Source organism: Sycon ciliatum, chromosome 6 (genome assembly GCF_964019385.1).
Source record: "Sycon ciliatum chromosome 6, ocSycCili1.1, whole genome shotgun sequence".
Lineage (NCBI taxonomy): Eukaryota > Metazoa > Porifera > Calcarea > Leucosolenida > Sycettidae > Sycon > Sycon ciliatum.
Genome location: NC_088648.1, coordinates 10,562,712 through 10,582,566, shown reverse-complemented (window position 1 = coordinate 10,582,566; position 19,855 = coordinate 10,562,712). Strand labels below are relative to the sequence as shown.

General features: G+C 52.6%; 1 protein-coding gene across 2 annotated transcripts in view; it reads right to left on the bottom strand.

The window, feature by feature from the left end:
• LOC135819351 (uncharacterized) overlaps positions 1-19,855 on the bottom strand; it is a 38,175-nt gene that overhangs the window by 5,396 nt on the left and 12,924 nt on the right. For both annotated transcript variants that reach the window (XM_065332543.1, XM_065332544.1), the window contains exon 9: positions 572-18,965. In XM_065332543.1, coding sequence (XP_065188615.1) covers positions 582-18,965 — 18,384 coding nt within the window. In that variant the 3' untranslated portion in view covers positions 572-581. The remainder of the gene's footprint in view (positions 1-571; positions 18,966-19,855) is intronic.

The window sequence follows — 19,855 nt, the reverse complement described above, 5'->3', positions numbered from 1 at the left end:
GTCAACCGTGTATGTGTATCATTGAAGCTGCAATACGTACATTGCTGTGACTCGCCCGATTGCTGTTGCCGGGCACCTACGCATTTATTTGCCTACTTGTGAAGAGATATCTCTTCTGGTTTATTGCATAATTCTTGGCTCAATGTTATCCACGGTGTCGCTCGATGCAAAGTCTCGTAAATATTTATCAGACAAAATTGAAGAAAAAAACTATGGCAAACCCCACTTCCTTGTATTCTATCTGTTTTGGTGTACATGTGTCCACGTTTTGTACGTTTGGCACGCACATGCGTGCGTGTGTATGTGAGAGTGTGTCTGGATAAATGTGCATATTGATGTTTTGGTTGTTTTAAGTTTTATTGTGTGTATGCGTGCATGCATGTGGGTTAATAGAGGTTTGGCAAACTGACGGGAAAGTGTTCAATGCACGGAGAGTATTCACATAAGAAAGAGACAGAGGTTCGATCAGAATTCGTCGTAGCTTAACGTCTCATCGACTTTCATGCTTGTACGCAATCATCAGACAACAAGTGAATCCATAGTTTTCCTGAACAACCAAGATTGCTCTTACCTGCGGAAGGTTAGGATGTGAACGTGAGCTCCACAAGTTGACTGCCGTCTAGTATGTCGGTCAGCGGCGATGACAGCTCCTCTTCGCCAAGCTCTATGTCTTCGCCGTCCACAGACAGGGCAGTGCAGGTATGACCAGGTCTCAGATGTTCCGTTGCCAATCCAATCAGGTCGGAGAACACGGCCGTCATAGAAATTTGAAGCTGAACAATGCTAGCTGCATCACCAAGCAACTGCACTTTCACACTCAGCGTATTAGTGGTACTGCCAGCCGCGAGAGTAGTCGGGGCGATGATTTCAAATGTCTCTTCAGAAAGTGACAGAGTGTTGCTGGGCAGTCGAATGAAAGATGCCTCGGCAGGTTGCAAGCGGTGCACACTAGAAAGAGCTGGCGCTTCGATGTAGAAATTAGACGTGTAGCCACTTGTCAACAGGCTGCTGATCATGGTGTCTTCATTTCCCTCTCCGTCATCTCCATCGTCATCGCTCTCTATCTCAATGTGCTCCGGTTGCTCGGAATCCAGGGACTGAGCGTAAAGTGAGTGCTGCTCAGATGGGTTCAGACCCAGGCTCTCGCAGAGACTGCTGTAGAACTTAGAGATGGAGGTTTGCGCAGGCACATGCACTTCCTGTACAGTGTCCGGGTCATGCAACAGAGCTATCCTCACTGGGATTGTGTCATCTGTCTGTCCGACACTAGCATCGGCCATAGCTAGCTGCAGGCCATCAGACATTGCCATACCAGTCGCAGCAGCATTTTGCGGCACAGATAGCGACACATCGCATTCCAATGGATGAGACGATGTGCCCAATGTCTCAACGCCAGGCAAGTCGTGATCCTGCTTGAGTTGCGTTAAAAACTCGAGCATGCTCATGGCAGTTGTTGCTGTTGTCTGGGTGTTTATTAAGCTCTTCTGCTCCACCAGCAGAGAACATAGGGAACTTTCGGAAGAAGCAATTTGAGCTGCTAGCTTCAACAGTTCACCAGTTGCCACTGCCATGGGCACTGCAAACAAACCAAACTGCTCACTTGGGAACTTCAGCCGAACAACACAACAATCGGCATAGTCGAGCACGCCAATTCTTACAACAGTCCCGTCATCCTCTCGTGGCAGGCGTGCAAGAGGCATGGCACCTGGAAGCCATATTCCACTGTCTGAAGCGACTCCAACAGGTCTCGATTGCTGGAAGTAGTGTGTGAGTTCCAGCAAATGTGACGCCTTACCAAGCAGATGCTGCGCAGTGATGCTGTCCGCAGCTACCAATGTCAGGGCCTTGCTATCAGCTTGTTGCTCATGATCCTGTGCACGGATAGTCACAGTAAACATGTCCCGTCTTGTCTGTAAGGCTAGGTGAAGTGCAGGCTGAGGCAGCAGTGGGAGACTGGGTTCCAGTAGGGAGCTCTCTAGTAGCTCACACATAGTAGACGTGTCAATCAGAGAGGCCAACGCTTCCACTTCGGCAGTCAGTCTCAGCTGGCGAGACAGTTCCTTGACCAGATCTTTAACCGTGCGTTGGTGGACATCCACGGTTATGCTTGTCCTCAGCATTTGAAAGACACTCACATCAACGACAACATTGTGCGGTGGCGCTGTTGCAACAAGCAGTGACATGCGGCACTCGTGGTTAGCAGGGGAGATACTCTGGGTAGTCGTGTACTGGTGTAAGATGGACATATCGGGTACCACCTGCTCAATCCCATCGCTAGGCGTCCAGGTCAGCATACTGTGAGGATCGCCCACAGAAAACCAGTCGTGCAGCTCTCGATGAAGCAGCTCAACACGTGTACACTTCACAAGCTCCAGAGTGACCTGACGCTGTCCGCACACCACTGTCGTGTCGCACATTGCACCAGCATCAAGGACAAACATGACCTGAGCTTCAGTGCAGTCTGCAGGCAAGCTAGACAGAGGTGGGTAGAAAGCAGAGTTGGCACGATCCATCAGACTGCTGGCAAGGTAATCCTCTACTGCAGAGTGGAGCACACTTGATAGTGGCGCGCTGATACCAACCACATCGGAGAAAACAGCTACTAACTGACTACTTCCAGTGTGTAAGTGGAGTGCAGTCTCCTTGTGCGACTGGAGTAGACCTTGAAGTGACTCGTCAGTAAACACGACACCGTCACTGCTACATAGAATTGCACGGATGGGCGAGGTGAAGCCGAATAGACGCAGTGCGGTCGTGCACAGCAGGGATAGAGAAGCGATATTCTCAAACTGTGCTTGCATGGTGCGCACCTGTGCGCTGCTGTCCGCAGCAGCTCCATGCAGGTGGAAGGTGACCTCGATGGTGTTCTCCGCCTTGACCACATAGTAGACACACAGATTGGTGGTGACGTGCTTGGCAGGATCCTCAGTGTCCTTCAGCACATACCCATTACAGTCGGCAATCAGGACCGTGCTTTCTTCTACCTCAAACGTCTTGCAGGCTTTCTGCAGAACCTTGCCACGAACACCGCCGTACTTGACGGGCTCCTGTTCCGAAGTGGAGTCACCACGGAGCACCAGCTGGCGGCGTGAGATTCCACGCGGGGCGTTGGTGATGGCAGAACACGGCATGGTTAGCGGTAGCTCTTGTGTTGAAAGTGAGAGTCGGGGCGTGTCAGACTGGGCCAGTGCCTGAACGTTCAGCTTCTTGCTCAGCTCCTGGTTGACTACTGTTGACTGTGGTTCTAGCTGCTCTTGTGTGTCACTCACATTGCCCCTGCTTGGCTGTAACACAACAATGCTCTCATCAAAGTCGTCGTCATCAGAGTTTGGCAGAATGTAAATGCTGCTTGTGTTACTTTCACCGGTGCCTTCTGCAGTAGGATCAAGACCATCACGGTGCAATGCTACATTCTCTTCAAGGGCAGGCATTCTTGCGCTGGGCACTGACGGTGCTCTTCTTACTTCCGACTGCGGGGCAGGTCCTGGCGATGTAGAGTGCGTCGGCGAGTAAGGACGTACTGTTGATCTCTCCACTTGACTATCTTGCCCAGTTTGCCTCGAGTGGTCTTGCTCAATTGCAGTAGAGACAACAGCAGTGCCACCGCTGCCAACATCTGTACTGGGTGCACCGCTAGTGCTGGTGACTTGTCCTGGAGGTAACTTTCTTTGCCTAGCTCGTGGCACGGGGACTGGGCGCTGCGAGGCAGCGGATGCTGCTTGTCCGCTGTCGGCAAAGCTTGCGTACATCATGTCTGAAGATTGCTGCTGATGCTGACGCTGCTGTTGCTGGACTGGCAGCGCACTGTCATGTGATTGTGAGAGCACGTCTATGCTGCTTTGCCACATGGGCTGCTGCCGCTGCTGTACACCGCCGGGAACATGCTCCTGTGATTCATGACCGATATTATGTGGCAACTGACGTGCAGTCGGTGGCTGCCGAGGTGGTGGCTGTTGCAATGCCGGTGATGGCTGCCTCTGTGCAATGGTCGGTGGAGGTGATTGCGTCCGCGGCGATAAGCTGGCCGAACGGAATCCATCACCACTACCAGAAGACGACAGACGTCCCGCCGGTGGGGCATTTCTCAATGACGGAGGTCGGGGTCGTCGCTGCGGCTGCTGTTGTGGGTGTACATTCTCTGGATACTGGTCAAGCGGCTGTTGTGTGTTTTCAACTGGATGAGGCCCTTCTAATTCATTGTTCACCATTACAAATCCTTCATCCTCATGATCATCATCACTACTACTATCAATACCTATTATCGGATCAGCAGCATCATCCTCTCTTGCATTGCCAGCACCCGGGGGGAGTTCTTCATCACCTTGTCTGTCCAAGAAATTCCTAGCCTCTGGCAATGAGTCAAAGTCTTCATACTGATCGTGTGACGGGGACTCCATGCCTTCCTGTTCTTGGCTGGATATGCTCAAACCCTCCAGCTCATCAAATTCATTCCACGAGTAGTCAACCTGAGCCTCGACTTGGAGCCACCCGGGAGCTTTGGGCACTTCTCCGTCCCATTCCAGCCACACTGCGCGTTCTTGTCGTCTCTCAACTTGCTTCTCTCGTGCCGTGCAGCCGTGCCTCACCAGCTTTGCCATCACTTCCTTCAGGTGCTGTCCACGAACATCGTCCGGCAGCCGAGAGAGAACATCTCCCGCATCCAGGACACCAAGCACATCCAGTGTTTCCTTCAGGGAATTGCCCGGGTAGTTCTGCACATGGGGCACAGAGTCCTGAAGAACACTAAGAGCTTCATCAGCAATATCAATGATGCTCAGCAGAGCTAGCTCGCCCAACTGCTCGTAGAAGTAGTCGTCCAGTGCCTTTTCTACCTTCTCATCAAGGCTACTCTCCATTTTCTCCTTGAGCAAGTGTGGAATGCGCATGTAGAGATACTCATGCCCCGTAAGGTGCTCTTTGACAGCTGTGTACAGATCAACAATGTGGCACATCCGCACACTGTCTTGATTCGAGATGGCAGAGAGTGACTGCTTCATCGCTGGCATTTGCTGCTGTTCAAGGAAGTCGTCCAGCCTCATCTGCCCGATTCTCTCCATTTCTGCATGCACGCCTTCGCGCGACTCCGACGTGGGCTTCAGCATCACGACTTCAGTGGACACTGTCACCAAGTGTTGCAGGACCTTGAGCGACTCTTGATAGTGCTGCCGCTTGAGTTCCTGGCTGATGGCATCACGGCTATGATGGTCCAGCTCTTGATGGAAGATCCTTGTTGGCAGGTCTGCGGCCAGTGGCTCCAAGTACAGTACGCTCTGCTCGGACTGATCTTCACGGAAGCGGAACTGAACACGGAAGTTTGCTAGGTCAACGATGCGCGCACTGTTGACATACTGCTGCACCAGCGACTGCTCGATAGCAGCCAGGTTGAACTTAGACTGCCACACACCATCAGCATCCTGCACCAGTTGACTATGCATCAGGCAAGTCTGTTCCATGTCGTCGCTGGACACGCGCAGAAGACCGGCACCATAGCTGGCCACCTGCAGCATTGAGATTTTATCTTCAAACTGGCCGGCTTGGAGACTGTAGCGCAATGCCTCGTTGCTGCCTTGGACTTTCACCTCCTGGCACTTAACCAAGAACAGGTCTTGGTGGCGGAGAATCTCCTGCATCACCCTGAAGAGAATGTCGCCTTCATCTTCAGCCTGCGTGCTGATCATGTAGTGAATAGGGTTGTCGTCATCCAGAGCCTCATACCTTACGCGCGTGCTACAAGCGCCAGGCTGCAGCGTGCCACCGATTCTGTTGTGGAATTTGTTGAAGCTCTCGAGTGCTTTCTTGAAGAACTTGCGGAGTCGGTCTTGATGCCGCCTGTTCTGGTTCAGCGTGGCAACAGCCTCCGAGAAACTGAATTTCTGTGATTCCGCCTCGGAGACATGACAGGCTAGATAGCGATGGAGGAGCATGTAGAAGTTGGCAATGTCCGTGGCGTAGCGCAGCGACTGGAACGCCTCCAGATTGCCAAGCAGACCGTGCAGGACGGGATGAGCCGCGTCCTGGCTTGTGCTGAGTCTCGCAACAGCACCTTGCACATCCGCCATGCTCAGGCTAGGACGGTGTAGCTTTCTGAAAGCGGCCACCTGATCGCCGTCAGATGTACCGCGCTGCAGTCGCACGCATATCAGATGCAGTGTGTGGTCGACGACTTCCTTCTGGAAGAACGCCTCGGACTCCTGACGCAGACCTACTGTTCTCTCATCGGCCGGGTAGAATGGCTTCAGCTGCTGTGCACTGGACGTGCTTTGAAGATGTAGCAGTCTTTCCAGCGACGAGATCACCATGCCCAGGCCACTGTCCGGGTTTAGTCGACTGTCATCGTGGTACAGGTGATAGTGAAGCTGCACGATGCGGTTCAGACAGAACTGGAGCGCCTGCTGCAGAAAGCTGCCGGCCCTGGAACACTCGGTCTGGACGTCACTCTCCGTCAGCACAGCCTCCAGTGTGTCCGCTGCAGTGTTACTCTGTGTAACGCCGTGCAGACAGAGGCCGGTGAATGTCAGCAGTGCGTTGAGATGCGTACCCAGTGGAGTTAGAGCAACAGGTATTGTTTGCGCGGAGCTAGCCAGATACGTTGGTTTACCATCGTGATCAAACTGGCAGCAGCAGTCAATGCGAACGCCAGTCGGATCCGGATCAATGTAGCCACGGTAATTGACAGCACCAAACAGCAGTGTCTTGTGGAAATCACGAGGTGTGTAGACACAAGTCGTGAGATGATTGCCAGGCTGGCCAGTAGCAAGGATGTACGCCAAGCAGTGGACGATGATGTCTCGTGCGTACTGCAGCTCCGGTGTTGGGCACTTGCCCGCCTTGAATATTGCTTTAAGATCTGGAACTGCAACAGTACATCCACGGCACAGCAACCGAAGGCTGTCACGCAGCAACGGAGTCAATGGCAATGCTTGGCCCAAGGTCCTCACCCTATCCATTTCCTCTTCCATGAAGTAATCACGGTACACCTTCAGGAAAATGAACATGGAGGCGCAGTGGCGGGATTCCATGTTAGGGATGAGCTTGGGTGCATTTGGCCTGCTGTGTTGCGTATACCACTCTTTGATGGCTTTGAAGTTGTTATCGGCTGCCACGCTTGCTTCAAACATGCTAGAGAATTCCTGGTACTTGTCATGCGTGCCTGGCAGCTTGTCATCTTCCCTGGCCGCACTGCTGACTTGCATGAAGACAAATGTATTCTGACTGAAACTGACACTGCCGCCAACCATCTGCAAACACTTCGCCACCCAGTCTCCGTCGAACATTTTGAGAAGTCGGATCAAGGTCTGCGCAGGATGCGTGGACAGAAGACGGGACACCAGGAAGGAAAGCCAGGCATCGCATTTCGCATGCTTGCCACACAAGCTGTTCAGTAAAGGTTTCAGCGCGGCTACCTTACCCTCAACATCGTCAGCCGACTCTGGCCCGCCCGGTGCCTCCACCAGTGAAGCGATTTTCGTGGCTGCTGCACTGAACGCAACCCGTGTGAACGCAGCAAAGCGGAGCATCAGACCAGGACTAAAGTTCTGCGCTGTTATTGTGCTGCCAGCTGGATCAGCATCGGTCACGCGATCGTTGAACTCGATGTGTCGCTTCTCCTGCTGCTGGCACATGAATGAGTAGAACACATGGGCGAGTTGCATGCTAAGGATGCCTTTGATCACCTCGGGTCGTGCGGGCAATGCTGCTTCTGGAAAGTCTTTCGGAATATACAGGCCTGGTATGTAGATGCCGGCACTGAACTCCTGCTCAAGGCATCTCGGCGCCGCATCACGGAGCAGTTCCTTGCTGACTTGATCCTCTAGGAAGATGCACAGTACGTCATCCCGAGCACCCAACTGTTTCTGCTGAGTGGTGATCATCATGAAGAGCTGTGTGGCTGTTTCAAACGTCATCTTCACCTTCTCCTCAGCTGTCTGGTTGATTGCCTGAAGCACGTAAGTTAGCACTTTGCTACTCTCACACTTCAGCAGAGAGTGCAATATCCACTTCAGATATTCCAGATACAGGCTAGTTCGGTCTGCTTCATCACATTTGCCGGATAGGGTGCTGACAATTTGCTTGACAACGTCCAATGGTGTGGTCAGACCTTCTGATTTGAGCCGCGAAATGGTCTCCAAAAGCGCCCGCACTGCATCATCGGTCTTGCATAGCGTGTGCGAGCCAAAGAAGATGTCTGCCGCGACCATCAAGCGTAGCAAGGGGGCTTGAGTGGAGTATACTCTCTGCACCGCATTGAAAAAGTCTTCCTGGACTCCAGCGTGTTCATCTCGTTCATTGGACAGCAGTGCTGTGTCGGTTGGCTTGAAGAATTCGGTAATGAATCGATAGCTCTGCCGCCACCTTGTCATGTAGCTCCACCATTCATCAGTGCCCAGGCGTTGCTTCAGGCTGGTCAAGTGGCTCCACAAATTCCGGAACAGACACTCCGCAAACTGGTCCAAGTAGCTGTCAGTTGTAGTCTTTTGACTCAGGACATACTGATCGGCATCAAAGTCTCCGGGTTCTAGAAGGTGCTCAAGAGCTCCGGAACCGTGCAGAACTAGCAGCACGTCCGAGCGTTCATCCATGTGCAGCACATAGTGCATGTGCGAAAGTCGATCGCAGTCCTCCGGCGCACTCTCCTTGTGCTCCTTGAACTTCAGTGTCAAGTAAATCTTGGCGGTTTTCACAGCCTTCATGCTACCAGTCCAGTTGCACACAGTGGCTATCAGGTCTGTCATGTATTTGTCCATCAGGTCTTCACACTCAATCAGCTGACCCAGACACTCATCGTTCTTCACACGTTTGTGCAGCAGATCACAAGCCGTCGGCTCTTCCATATCAATGTTCCTGATGAACGACTCGACACGGTGCTTCCACTGAGCGAACAGCGGCGTTTCCACCACCCGACCAGCGCAGGAGATGGAGCAGAGGTGCTGGTTGTAGCTCCGCTCATCCTGCACCGTCATGCGCGGGATCAGACCCAGCAGTGTCCCGAGCGTCGCCTCTGGCACCTGGCTGCGGATCAGCGTTGCCAATCCGAAATCCTTGCACAGGGTGACCATCACCTTCTGGAAGATATTCTCCAGCTCCGGTCGCATATGCATCTCCACCAGATCGGCAAAGCTAAAGAAGGACTTTCGCTGAGCAACATGCTTTGCCAGTCTGTCCAGAAGCTGGAACGAGCGCTGAGGCGTGAATCGATGGAAGAGACGTCGGCCAATGTGCTTGAGAATGGACGGATACTGGGTCAGGATGAACGTGACTGTTCTTGACCGCTCAGACAGGCTGGATGCGGTTAGGCCAGAGCCCGGAGAAAGTCTTCCGCTTGGTGTGTAAAGCGGAATGAGGTCACGTGGTTCCAATGATGACACAATGTCTGCTGGAGTGTTGATATTGCCTAATCGGCTACAGAAGACGCGAGACAGCTCCTCCTTGATGTTCATTAGCCCGTGCTCCAAGGAGGCAGCTAGGTGCTCAGATTCTCTGGCTTCATCAACATCATCAGAATGCTGTTCATTTCCCTCGGGCGATCTAGCTAAGCCATGCAGGGCACACGACTTGGCCAGAGCTTTGACATTCATCAGAGGCACGTTGACACCACCCGGCAAGTCCATGAAACAGCAGTCCCAGCCGTCTAGAAGAGGACACGGGTACGCCCGCTTGGAGCTGGGAATGTACAGCGGAGAGTGCAGCAGCAGGACAAAGCTTTTCGCAGGCACATTTACAGACGTGCGCAGGGATACCGCGGCTTCGTTGATGAGATGCTTGAATAGGGCTATGGACATAGCTGACGAAACACCGTTTGATGTGTCCACCAAGAGAATGGCACACGTTTTCTGCGACTTGACAAATTTCTCCAGGAAGACCTCAGCCTCACTGCATTTTCGGAACGTACTCGTATCTGCAATCTCTAGCTTGGTTGCCGTTTCATTGCCAAAGTACTCACTCGGCTGGCCAGCCAGTCGAGATACAGCCAGCGATGAGCGTGTATAGATCATGAACTTGTTGACACTGACAATCCCGCTGGCTACCGCTGACATACTATGCGATTGATGCAGGGCGCGCTTGTTGATCACCGAGATGATGTGCTGCAAACTGAAGTGCTCCAAAATGTCGAAATAGATGGTCAAATACGCGGCCGGGTCGTTCAGCGTCTTCAGACCAAGAACAAAGTGCTCCGTAGGTAACAGCTGCAGAAGACGTGCACACAGAGATCGCACGGAGAGCTGTGCGTCGTCGACCACCGACGCCTTGAACTGCTCGCGTACCTCCGCAGTGCATGACGTGACAGGCACAAAGGTGAATCGATCGTTGACCGTGCTGTGCAAGTGAGAGATCATTAGCGCGTTCGGAGTCAGCTCCATGTTGCAGCCGTAGAAGTTGCGTGACCCCATTTGCTCCATGAACCCTTTGCAGCGATCGCGGATGTCGGCAATGGTGCTAAGTTCGCTGGGATCCACGTTGTTGAGTGCGTACTGCATGGCGTCCATTGGTCGCAGCACAAACTTGGAAAATCGACTCAGGAACGGCGTGGGCGAGTCTTCCATTTCGGTGTGCTTGAGTATGACCACGCATTGGAAGTGCGGGTTGACACGGCACGGGTAAGTTGTGGCACCGACGGCAATGTTAGCGTAGATGTGCCGGCCACCATCGTTGTGAATGACTCGGAACGTCTGGTTCAGCAGCTCGTACAGACTGCCATGAACACGACGCGTTTCAACGAGCACGATGGTGCAGTCCATTTCCAAGAAGCGGCGGATTCTGGCCAGGATCTCTGCACTGTGCAGCTCATCTTCATCCCCAGACAGGTTGCTCATGTGTATGACATGCGTCTTGTGGCTATCCACCAGGTTCATCTTCCGCATGATGTCCAGCGCTGTGTAGTCATCCGTTGGGTCGATGATCATGCGGAAGCGCGGGGCCAGCGGGTGACCGGTTCTGAGGAACTCCTGCTCGTCAACATGCCGATTGGCCACGTTGATATCTCTCAGTATCTTCACAGTGTTGCGAAGACTGAACCTTCCATCGCTGATGTTAGTGGGATAGTTATCCACATGCCTGGCAACAGCGCTGAAGAACATATCCGCCAGCCGACAGAAGTCATCCGGATTCACCATTCCACCAAAGTTCTCCTCCAGAGCTTCGAGCAAGATATTCGGATTTCGCGGGATCTGCCTTTTGTTGTGGAGGAGCTGATTGCGGTAGTGATGCCGAAGCAAGTAGATCAGGTCTCGGTGATGGAAGAGCTTGGCGAAGGCTGTGTCTCGGGTCACGTCCTGATATCCCTCGCACAGGCCAGTGATGTACAGCTGCTCGTCATTACTGGCGCTAGCCTCGCCAGCCTGTGGGCCTCCTCGCTTGATGCAGCCAAGTGCCAGCGCCACCAGGTCCTTCAGGTCGGCCTGTGAGCGATACAGCGTTACCATCCGATTGGCATTGGCTGCATCAAACCAGTGATTAGACAGAGCAACAAAGGCCACTTTGCGGTCATCCAGATACGGGTGAAGAACTTTGAGCACCATCTTGCTCTTCTCCTCTGTGGGTAGTCCAGCCTCATCAAGGAAGACTACACAGTGGGTGGACACCTTGGACTGCTGTGCTCCAGCTTCACTGACAACTTCCTTCACCACAGGTTCGTTGTTGACGAACTTCACATGGCTCCGGCGCACATTCTCCCGCTCCTGGCTCGCCTGCTGGTTGTAGAAGTTCTGTCTCTCGATTGCATTGTCAAATACACTGGCCACCTGCTCTGAAGTGGACTGCTCCGAGCATTGGTAGAAGAAAGAGTCAATCGCCACAAACTGCTTACAGAAAGGCCGAACCGAGTGCTCACCGCGGAGGTTGTCTCTGACAATGTGGAAACTCAGCGTCTTGGACGAGCCTGGCTGACCGACTATTCCAAGAGGGATGCGCGTCTGGATGCACGCCACTGTGCAGAAGATGTTCTCCTTCAGAGCTTCGGTAAGGGCAACGCCTTCCGGCAAGCTGAAGTGCTCGCGTGTCACAAAGTCATTGATCATCTCGTCGATGTTCGCTCGCAACGCGTACACGCCCTCGTACTGTGGATCAGAGCACTTAGGGCACACTGCAAGCAGATCAGCGAGCTCGTACATGTGTGCCTGTGCTATGCCTGTTTGGTCGCTGTGCAGATAGTGCTGGAAACCGGAACGGCAGACACCATGAGATATGCTGCTGCGGTCATTGATTGGCTCGCGTGGCAGCCGGAAGTAGTAGACCACAGCGATAGCCAGGGAAATGCTCTTCTTCAGCACTGTATTGACATTCGTGATGGCAGCATAGCTCTGTTGCTTCTGTCGTTCTTTCATCAAGTTCTCTTCGACGTGCCAGAAGAACGGAATCAGAAGGAACACTCGCTGAATATCACGCTGGCTGACTGAACTGTTGCCAAGGAACAATATACAGTACTGGTGGGCACGGAGCAGAATGGACGCAAATGCCTTCTTCAAGTCCAGACTGAACTCGACGATAGTACTGTCCGTCTTCACAATGAGGTTCTTTTGAACGTCGATCTTAGCCGCAATGTATTCCTTCAGCTCCTGCTCCGTGCTCAAACTGCCATAGACCCACTTCAGCTGGTTCATGACTTCCGGCAGATCATGGACGAAGTACACCTGGCGAAATGCGTCGATGAGATCTGCGTTCGCATCAGGCTGTTGCCCAGCTGCAGAGGGCAGTGCTGGTGTTGATGAAGCAACTGCCCGGGCGGCAGGTTTGGCAAGGCTTGGATTGATAGCCGAGATGAAGAAGATGTTGTCTTCAATGGGCTTGCCATCTAGCATTCTGTCAATGAGCATCTCCTTGAAGACACCGAGACAGCTGGAAGTGTTCACCTCATCAAAGAACACCACAACCTCTTGGTCAGGACATCGCGCTGCTAGAACCCTCGGCGCCTCCATGAACGCCACCAGAGCCTGTTTGGAGATACCTGGATGGATGAGAAGCTTGAAGAAGAGGTTTTCAATGGGACTGGAGACATAGGACGATAGTAGCTCTGCACTTTCCACGGTTGAAAGGCTGCTCTTCCCACGCAACTCATTCACAGTTGCGACTGGCTTGAGGATGGGAAACCTCTTCAACCACACCTCCACTTGATTGGACAGGCCATCGATTGCAGTTTTGCGTGTCTCATCGTCCAAATGGTCTTCCAAAAGCTCTCTCCAAAAGGTGCCCAGCTGTTCTGGGGTGTGAAAAAATTCGTGATTCAGGCGCTCCTCTTGTTCTGCAGCAAGATGCTTCTGCTGTGGATAGGTTTCATTTTCATTACCAGCGAACCACATACGTGACTCCTTCTTCATTGTTTTCCAGAGGCCACCGAGCACGAGCTTACAAATCCAACCACAGCAACGGGAGATGGGTCTCGGTGCACTCTCCCGCTCTGCGCTGTACGCCGCTTCATAGTTCATGAACTTGGTGTACATCTCAAGAAGAAACGTCTTTCCAACTCCCGTTTCTCCTTCTATGATCAGAGGAAGACGAGCCTTCTTACGCTCATTGATCAACAGTAGCTTGTACATAAAGTCTCTGGTCAAGACGAACTGCTTCTGATCGAGTAGGTATTTGATTCTGTCCATAGATAGACCAAATGCCCAGCTCAGGTAGCCAGCCGGTTCCGACTCCAGTTCGATTGCCAGCAGTGCCTTCTCCTTTCCGTCACGCTGCAGCAGCATTGTACTGCTCACTGGGAGCTGTGCACGCTCAGGCGGCTCCAAGGTAGCAAAGCTTCCACCAGTGGGATCAGCAATCAGGAAGTACTGCTTGCACTTCTGCCACATGCACTCAAGACCACGTGTGCCAAGATAGTGCGATTCTCTCATGAAGTGCAGCAGTGCTTTGGTGGCCAAGTTCCAATACATGAACGACACACTGGAAATGAATACAACTCTGTTAAAGAGCTCCAGCCGATCATATAGGTAGCGCAAGAACGCCATCTGATGCATCTTGGTAGAGTTGGTCAACTTCATGTCCGAGAATAGACGCTGCAATTGAACTCGGCACTCATTGTCGTCCAGCACTTCTCCCTTGGCAATCTGCCACATCTCGTCGCCTTGATCAGCTTGGCCCACAGGTGGATCGAGTCGTCCTTGGTAGTAGCATGTCAGTATGGCAGCCATGCGCCGCTCTTGCTGACCGATGTGAATGGGGTTGTTCATTTCCGTGACAGTGTGGAACTCAGACAGCAGGCTGATCATAGGGTAGTCTCTCTTAGCCAGAGATTCGCAGGTTGCGTTGGGATCGTCTTTGTCCTCACAGTGAGGTATCTCCACGAACCATTTCCAGGAGGAAGTCTGCGGTAGGGTGAACAGTGCTGAGAACTCTGGGTCACCCAGTGTGCCGCATACAATCAGTTCAAAGAAGACACGATTGATATAGTCCATGTCGACATGACTCGAAAGATTGAAGAACACTGCGGATTTATTGTCCAGTGCAGACAGCTTTCTGATCACATTGGACGTGTCTCCTGAGCCAGAAACAGCCACAGTGGCAGCCATAGCGCCAGGGTCGCTCCGAAGCTGGGTGACAATGTAGTGCGATTTGCCACTGCCTGACCTCCCTACCACAGCAGTCAGCTCTGGCCGCGATTGACCGTGTCCGAGCAGAGACTTCAGACAGTCGGAGAGCGCACGAATGGGCTGAGAGGCCAGCTGAAGACTAGTCACGTACGACTGAGGCCACCAGGAGCAGATAGTCGGATCCAGGCAGATGTAGTAGACCACGCTGTTGAAGGTGGGATCAGTGTCGAACTGATGCTGCTGCTCGAGCAGTAGACTACGTTCATTGTAGCCCAGTAGCTCCACTCCCACCATGGCGAATATCAGCTGCGGGAACGCCGCAATCCGAGTGAAGAAAGCCTGCAGCTCGCTGTTGCTTGTGCGCTCCGAGCAAAATAGGACCTGTCCAGTGCACGGCAGACACTTGTGCTTGTACAGGAAGATGGTGCAGAGCAGCATAAGAGTGTTGCTCAGATTGCCTTTGCTGGCGTCCGTCCGCTCAGCAGCACAGATATACTGCTTGCCCTGCTGGCTGGGTAGCCTGGTCTCACGGAGTACCAGTTCCGTCTCCAAGAGACGTCGGAACATTTGCATAATGCGGTCGTAGTCGGTGCTTCTCTCTTCCATGGACTTGCTGATGCAGTCAGCCAAATCACAGCCTTCCTTGATCTGTGCAATGTTTGACAAAGATCGGACATAGTTGCTCACCAGCTTAGCTGCTATATTGACAATGTCCTCGCGTGGTGCGTCTTGCTCCAAGTTAATGTCGGCTAATTTGAAGATGGCAGTCTCGCGCATGCTCCGTCCAGTGCAAAGTTGTTGTGCTGCTTGGCGCCCAGTCTCAGGCGTGTACAGTGCAAGAATGGTGGCGATGTCCTTGTTTGTAAACAGGCGGAGCAAGCGGCATTGTCTGCGCACTTCCGCCAGCTTCTTCGACCAATCGGATAGTTGATCCTGCAGCTCTGCAGCCTTCCTCTGCAATCCCTCCTTGTCCAATGAAAAGGTTACCAAGCAATTCTGGTACTCAGGGTGACCTTCCTCCTCATGGTGAAAAAGCAGCTCAATGACTTTGTCCACCACGGCTAGCACGTCGGCAAAGTCGTTGGCCATGCGTCCGATGGTCTGGCTCTGTCCCGGCGCCGTGATGTCGTTCTCTCCCTGCATGGAGCGCAGGTACTGCAGGTTGCTGCGGAAATCCTTCACTTCTCGCTCCTTCATGACACCGCTGTGTCCGTGACGCTGCTGTTCACCGTTGGCCGGCTGCTGAGTCATCTCGCTTGAGTACTGATACGAGAAGGAGAAAACAGAGGAGCTGCATGACATGGCGCCAAGCTCCACCGTTAGATTGCCTCCAGAGGAGAGCTTGGTGAGCTGATCGATGGTGGTCTCAGTGGCACTGGCAATAGCCTTCTTGAACAGTTCGATGATGCAATCCGTCTGCTCATTGCAGGTCTTCACATTGTGCAGGTTGACACGGATGTTGGCCACAGCCTGCAAAATAGCCCTCAGCGGTTTCTTCTGGCTCAGCGGGAAGAATGGACTCATGATCTTGTGCGTGTCGAGCAGCGACGACAATAGATTGTTGTTGAACGAGTCACGCTGCATGCGCATGTTCAGGTGGTCTACCTTCGCCTGGAATTCTCGTCGGCCATCGTCCGAGTGGTAGTCAGTCGCAAAGAAGTTGCGGATATTATCACAGTTGCCCGACGCCATTTCCTTGAAGAGCTTGAAATGGTCGGCTTGTAGCCCGTCAAACAGCTGATACAGTGTCTCGTACTCCTGCGCAAAGCTTGCCAGCGTGCTCTCGTCGGAGATGGAAGTGCCAAGACGTTCCAGGTATAGCATGTCGGAATCACCGTCGTCTACGATCCCCATGTCGCTCAGCACATTCTTGATGTCGTTGACGTGTCCATTGCGCAGGTGCTCAATGATGGCAACGGCCACAGTGATGTGTCCGGCACTGCTGCCGTGCCGTTGGAAGCGCTGGTATGGCGGGTACGCCTGGATCAAGGCCAGCTCTTCCGTCAAGTTGACGTCTTGCAAGTTCTCCAGGATGCGTCGGATGATGCGATACTCGGATATGCCGTTCAGCAGGTTTGTGAACGTGCCGTGGGCTTGCTTGATTGCATTGCGAATACGCCTGACCCAGGCTCTATCTTGCATGGAAGAGCTGCTGTCGTACTCTGTATGGCTCTTGTCATCGAAGATCTTGCTGTTGCTGCTGAAGTAGAGGATGAAGTGCACCAGCGATTCGGGGCAGTCGCTTGCCACCTGGTCACGCAGCGGTTCGCCAAAGCGTTTCCACACTTCGTCAACACGCTTCTCCATGACGCAGAGTGTTGCGGTGCTGCTGGTCGAGAGTACGTCGAGGTCATGCGCAGCATCACCTGCATTCGGAACAGATCGGCTATGAAGCCAGTCCGCCAGTTTCTGATTCTTCTTCATGCGCTGGATGACGTCATCCGGATTGGGCAGGCGCGGAACGCGCTCTGATCCGCACGCAGCGAACATAGTGTTGAGGGCAGAAAGTGACTCCGATAGACGATTGTACTCTGCTTTGGTGTAGCTGCGGTCTATCATGCTAATCTGAAGACGGTCAAGCTCTGAGACAGCGCTAACATAGCCGGACATTCGGTTCCTTGCCCAAGACGTGGCCTGGCTTTGTCGCGAGTAGACGTGCGAGCACTTCAGGATGATGCTGTCCACTCCAGTGACCGCCCAGATAGGGCCGTAAACCTGCAGAACATCCAGCACCGTTGAATAGAAGATGGCTTCCAGGGTAGCTGGCTCACTGCGGCTCTGCCGGACCTTCTTTGGCATGGAGACGATCTCAGCGTATCCAGCAGCGATGGAAACTCCATCCTGGAGAAGACTAGCCAGGTGATTGCGGGCAGAATAGCAGTAACCCATCCACAGGAGAGTTGAGGCGCTGTCCGGTGAAACGCGTATACGCCGGTCGGTTGTCAGGTTAAGCACATCCACTGCCTCCTGGAGGAATTCCTTCACAGAATATTTCTCTGAGAATCTCATATTGGCGAGGACGCTGGCTGCTGAAGATGGCACATCGGTTGAAAATCCTCCAAACTGACTCAGCAAAGGAGATGAATCGATGATTCCCACTGTGTTCCGAATGTCACTTCCAAATTTGGCATGCAGGTTGAGAATGACCTCTGGGTACTCCTTGATCAGTGTGTTCTTCGACTGTTTCGCTACTGCATTCAGCAAGTCCATTACCTGCAAGCGTCTCTTGTATTCCTGACGAGACTCGTTCACTTTCAGGCGAGCGTCTCCTTTCAGGAAGGTGATCGAGAGAATGATACCAGCGCTCAGTGCACTGCGATTGGCTGTGCTCGAAGTGATCGTCCTCAGCAGCTGATCAACTGTTGGCTTCACACCATTCTGGAAGCAGTAGTCAACTAAGCCTTTGTTGATGGTCAGAAAACCGTCGATGTTATCAGCCTGGCTCAGATTCGTAACAGCCTGGTTGGCCGCTCTTGCCGCCATGTCGAAATCAAGACCGAGTTGCATGGCGTTGAAGAATTCCAGGGCGATCTCAGGACCAATGCTGGTGGATGCGTGGGCAAGAACGAAGGGCAGTACTTTGCGCCTGGCTGTGCTGTGGCGACTGATGTGATGAAGAAACGCCTTCACGTTCTCTCTCGACTCGTGCAGCTTGAGAACCACCAGTTTGGTCCAGATGAGAACGGCGGTGCTCTCGTCCATGTTGTGAGAGTTGTACAACTGTCCAACACACGCCAGCAGGGCTTCTGCGTCTAACGGAATGGAGAAGAAGTGGTCGAGTTCCTTTGCGGCAAGAACGGAGAGGAAGGCATTGCCGGGCACCCCCGTTGATTTCCAGACCAACGCCTCCATGTAGCGCAGCCACCTTCCTTCCAGTCTCCAGTCAAACACGGAGCCCATCCAGAAGTCCAAAGCAATCAGCGAGACAATGAGATAGACGTTCGTCTCCCGGCAGTGACCCATCAGGCTGGTGATGACCCGTGAGATCAGGTCGCGGCGTTGGCCGAAGCACTGTTGAAAGTCACGTCCACACGCTGTCAAGTCCCCAGCTGCTGGTCCCAAGATGTCACGGTCAAAACCTTCCTGAAGGCCTTTGGACACTTCGTCACACTGTTCCACAAAGGACTTGTACTCCTGAGAGGCTAGGACACCGTGAACAGTTGCGCGCTGGCCGATCTCCATCAGGATGATCGTGACGAGCTTGAAGCACTGGTGAAGGTCGTCGGTTTGCTTAATGAACATGCTACTCATCGTGCAGATTTGACGAATGTCGGCGGCCTCTTGCAGGTTGTGAGCCTTGAAGACGTTGTGCACATCCAGCACACACACGTCTCCATTCTGGTAGAAATTCTGCAGTAGAGCGTTGTATTTGCTGCAGATGGCACTGCTGCGGCTCGAACCTCCTCGGATTCCAAAGAAATTCAGTAAGGCATTGGTACCCTACAGCAGAGGACATGCAGAAGAAAGAATGACTTTTGAGCGTGTCATTGTCTCTTAGAGAATAGCACACACGCATGCACGCACACACAACGCACACACGCATCCATGCATTCATGCACACACATACACACACACACACACACACACACACACACACACACACACACACACGCATGCACGCACGCACACACAAACACACACACACACATGCGATAGCACATACGCATCCATGCATTCATGTGCACACACACACACACACACACACACACACATACACACACACACACATCCACGTGCACACACACACATCCACGTGCACACACACACACGTACACGTACACGTACACACATACATACATGTACAGTGTGTATCGGTTATAGCGTGGTCGTGTAAAAGAATATACTGCCTACAAGAATGAACTCTAATGTTTTCATAATCAGAACATGGGTTTCAAGTGCACTTTTATTCTTACAAGCAATTTTATCGCATAGTAGAGTATACCAGTCCTAAGAATGGACTTTGTGTCGCGAAACATGCCAGATTAGTACAAAGTGTATCGCCTGTAGTAATAACATCTGTCCAATGCAGTTCTGATCTGACTCGTGTTGCGTCGTAGTGCTGTAGGTTCAACTGTTTTGGTCATGTAACTCATGTTGCATAGCCACATGGTGAGCCTATGTGACTATGACCAGCCGCATGCACAGTCAGTAGCACTACATTGCATGTACGATGATCTTCCTGCCCCTGTGCGCATGCACATATGTCACAGTTGATTTATCGTGTGTAAGAAATATCCGAAATAAGAATAGAAAGTCGTTTTTCAAACACCCACGCTATAACCGATACCTTCTGTACATGTCAACTGGGAGAGAAGGGAAGTTGTGGAAGA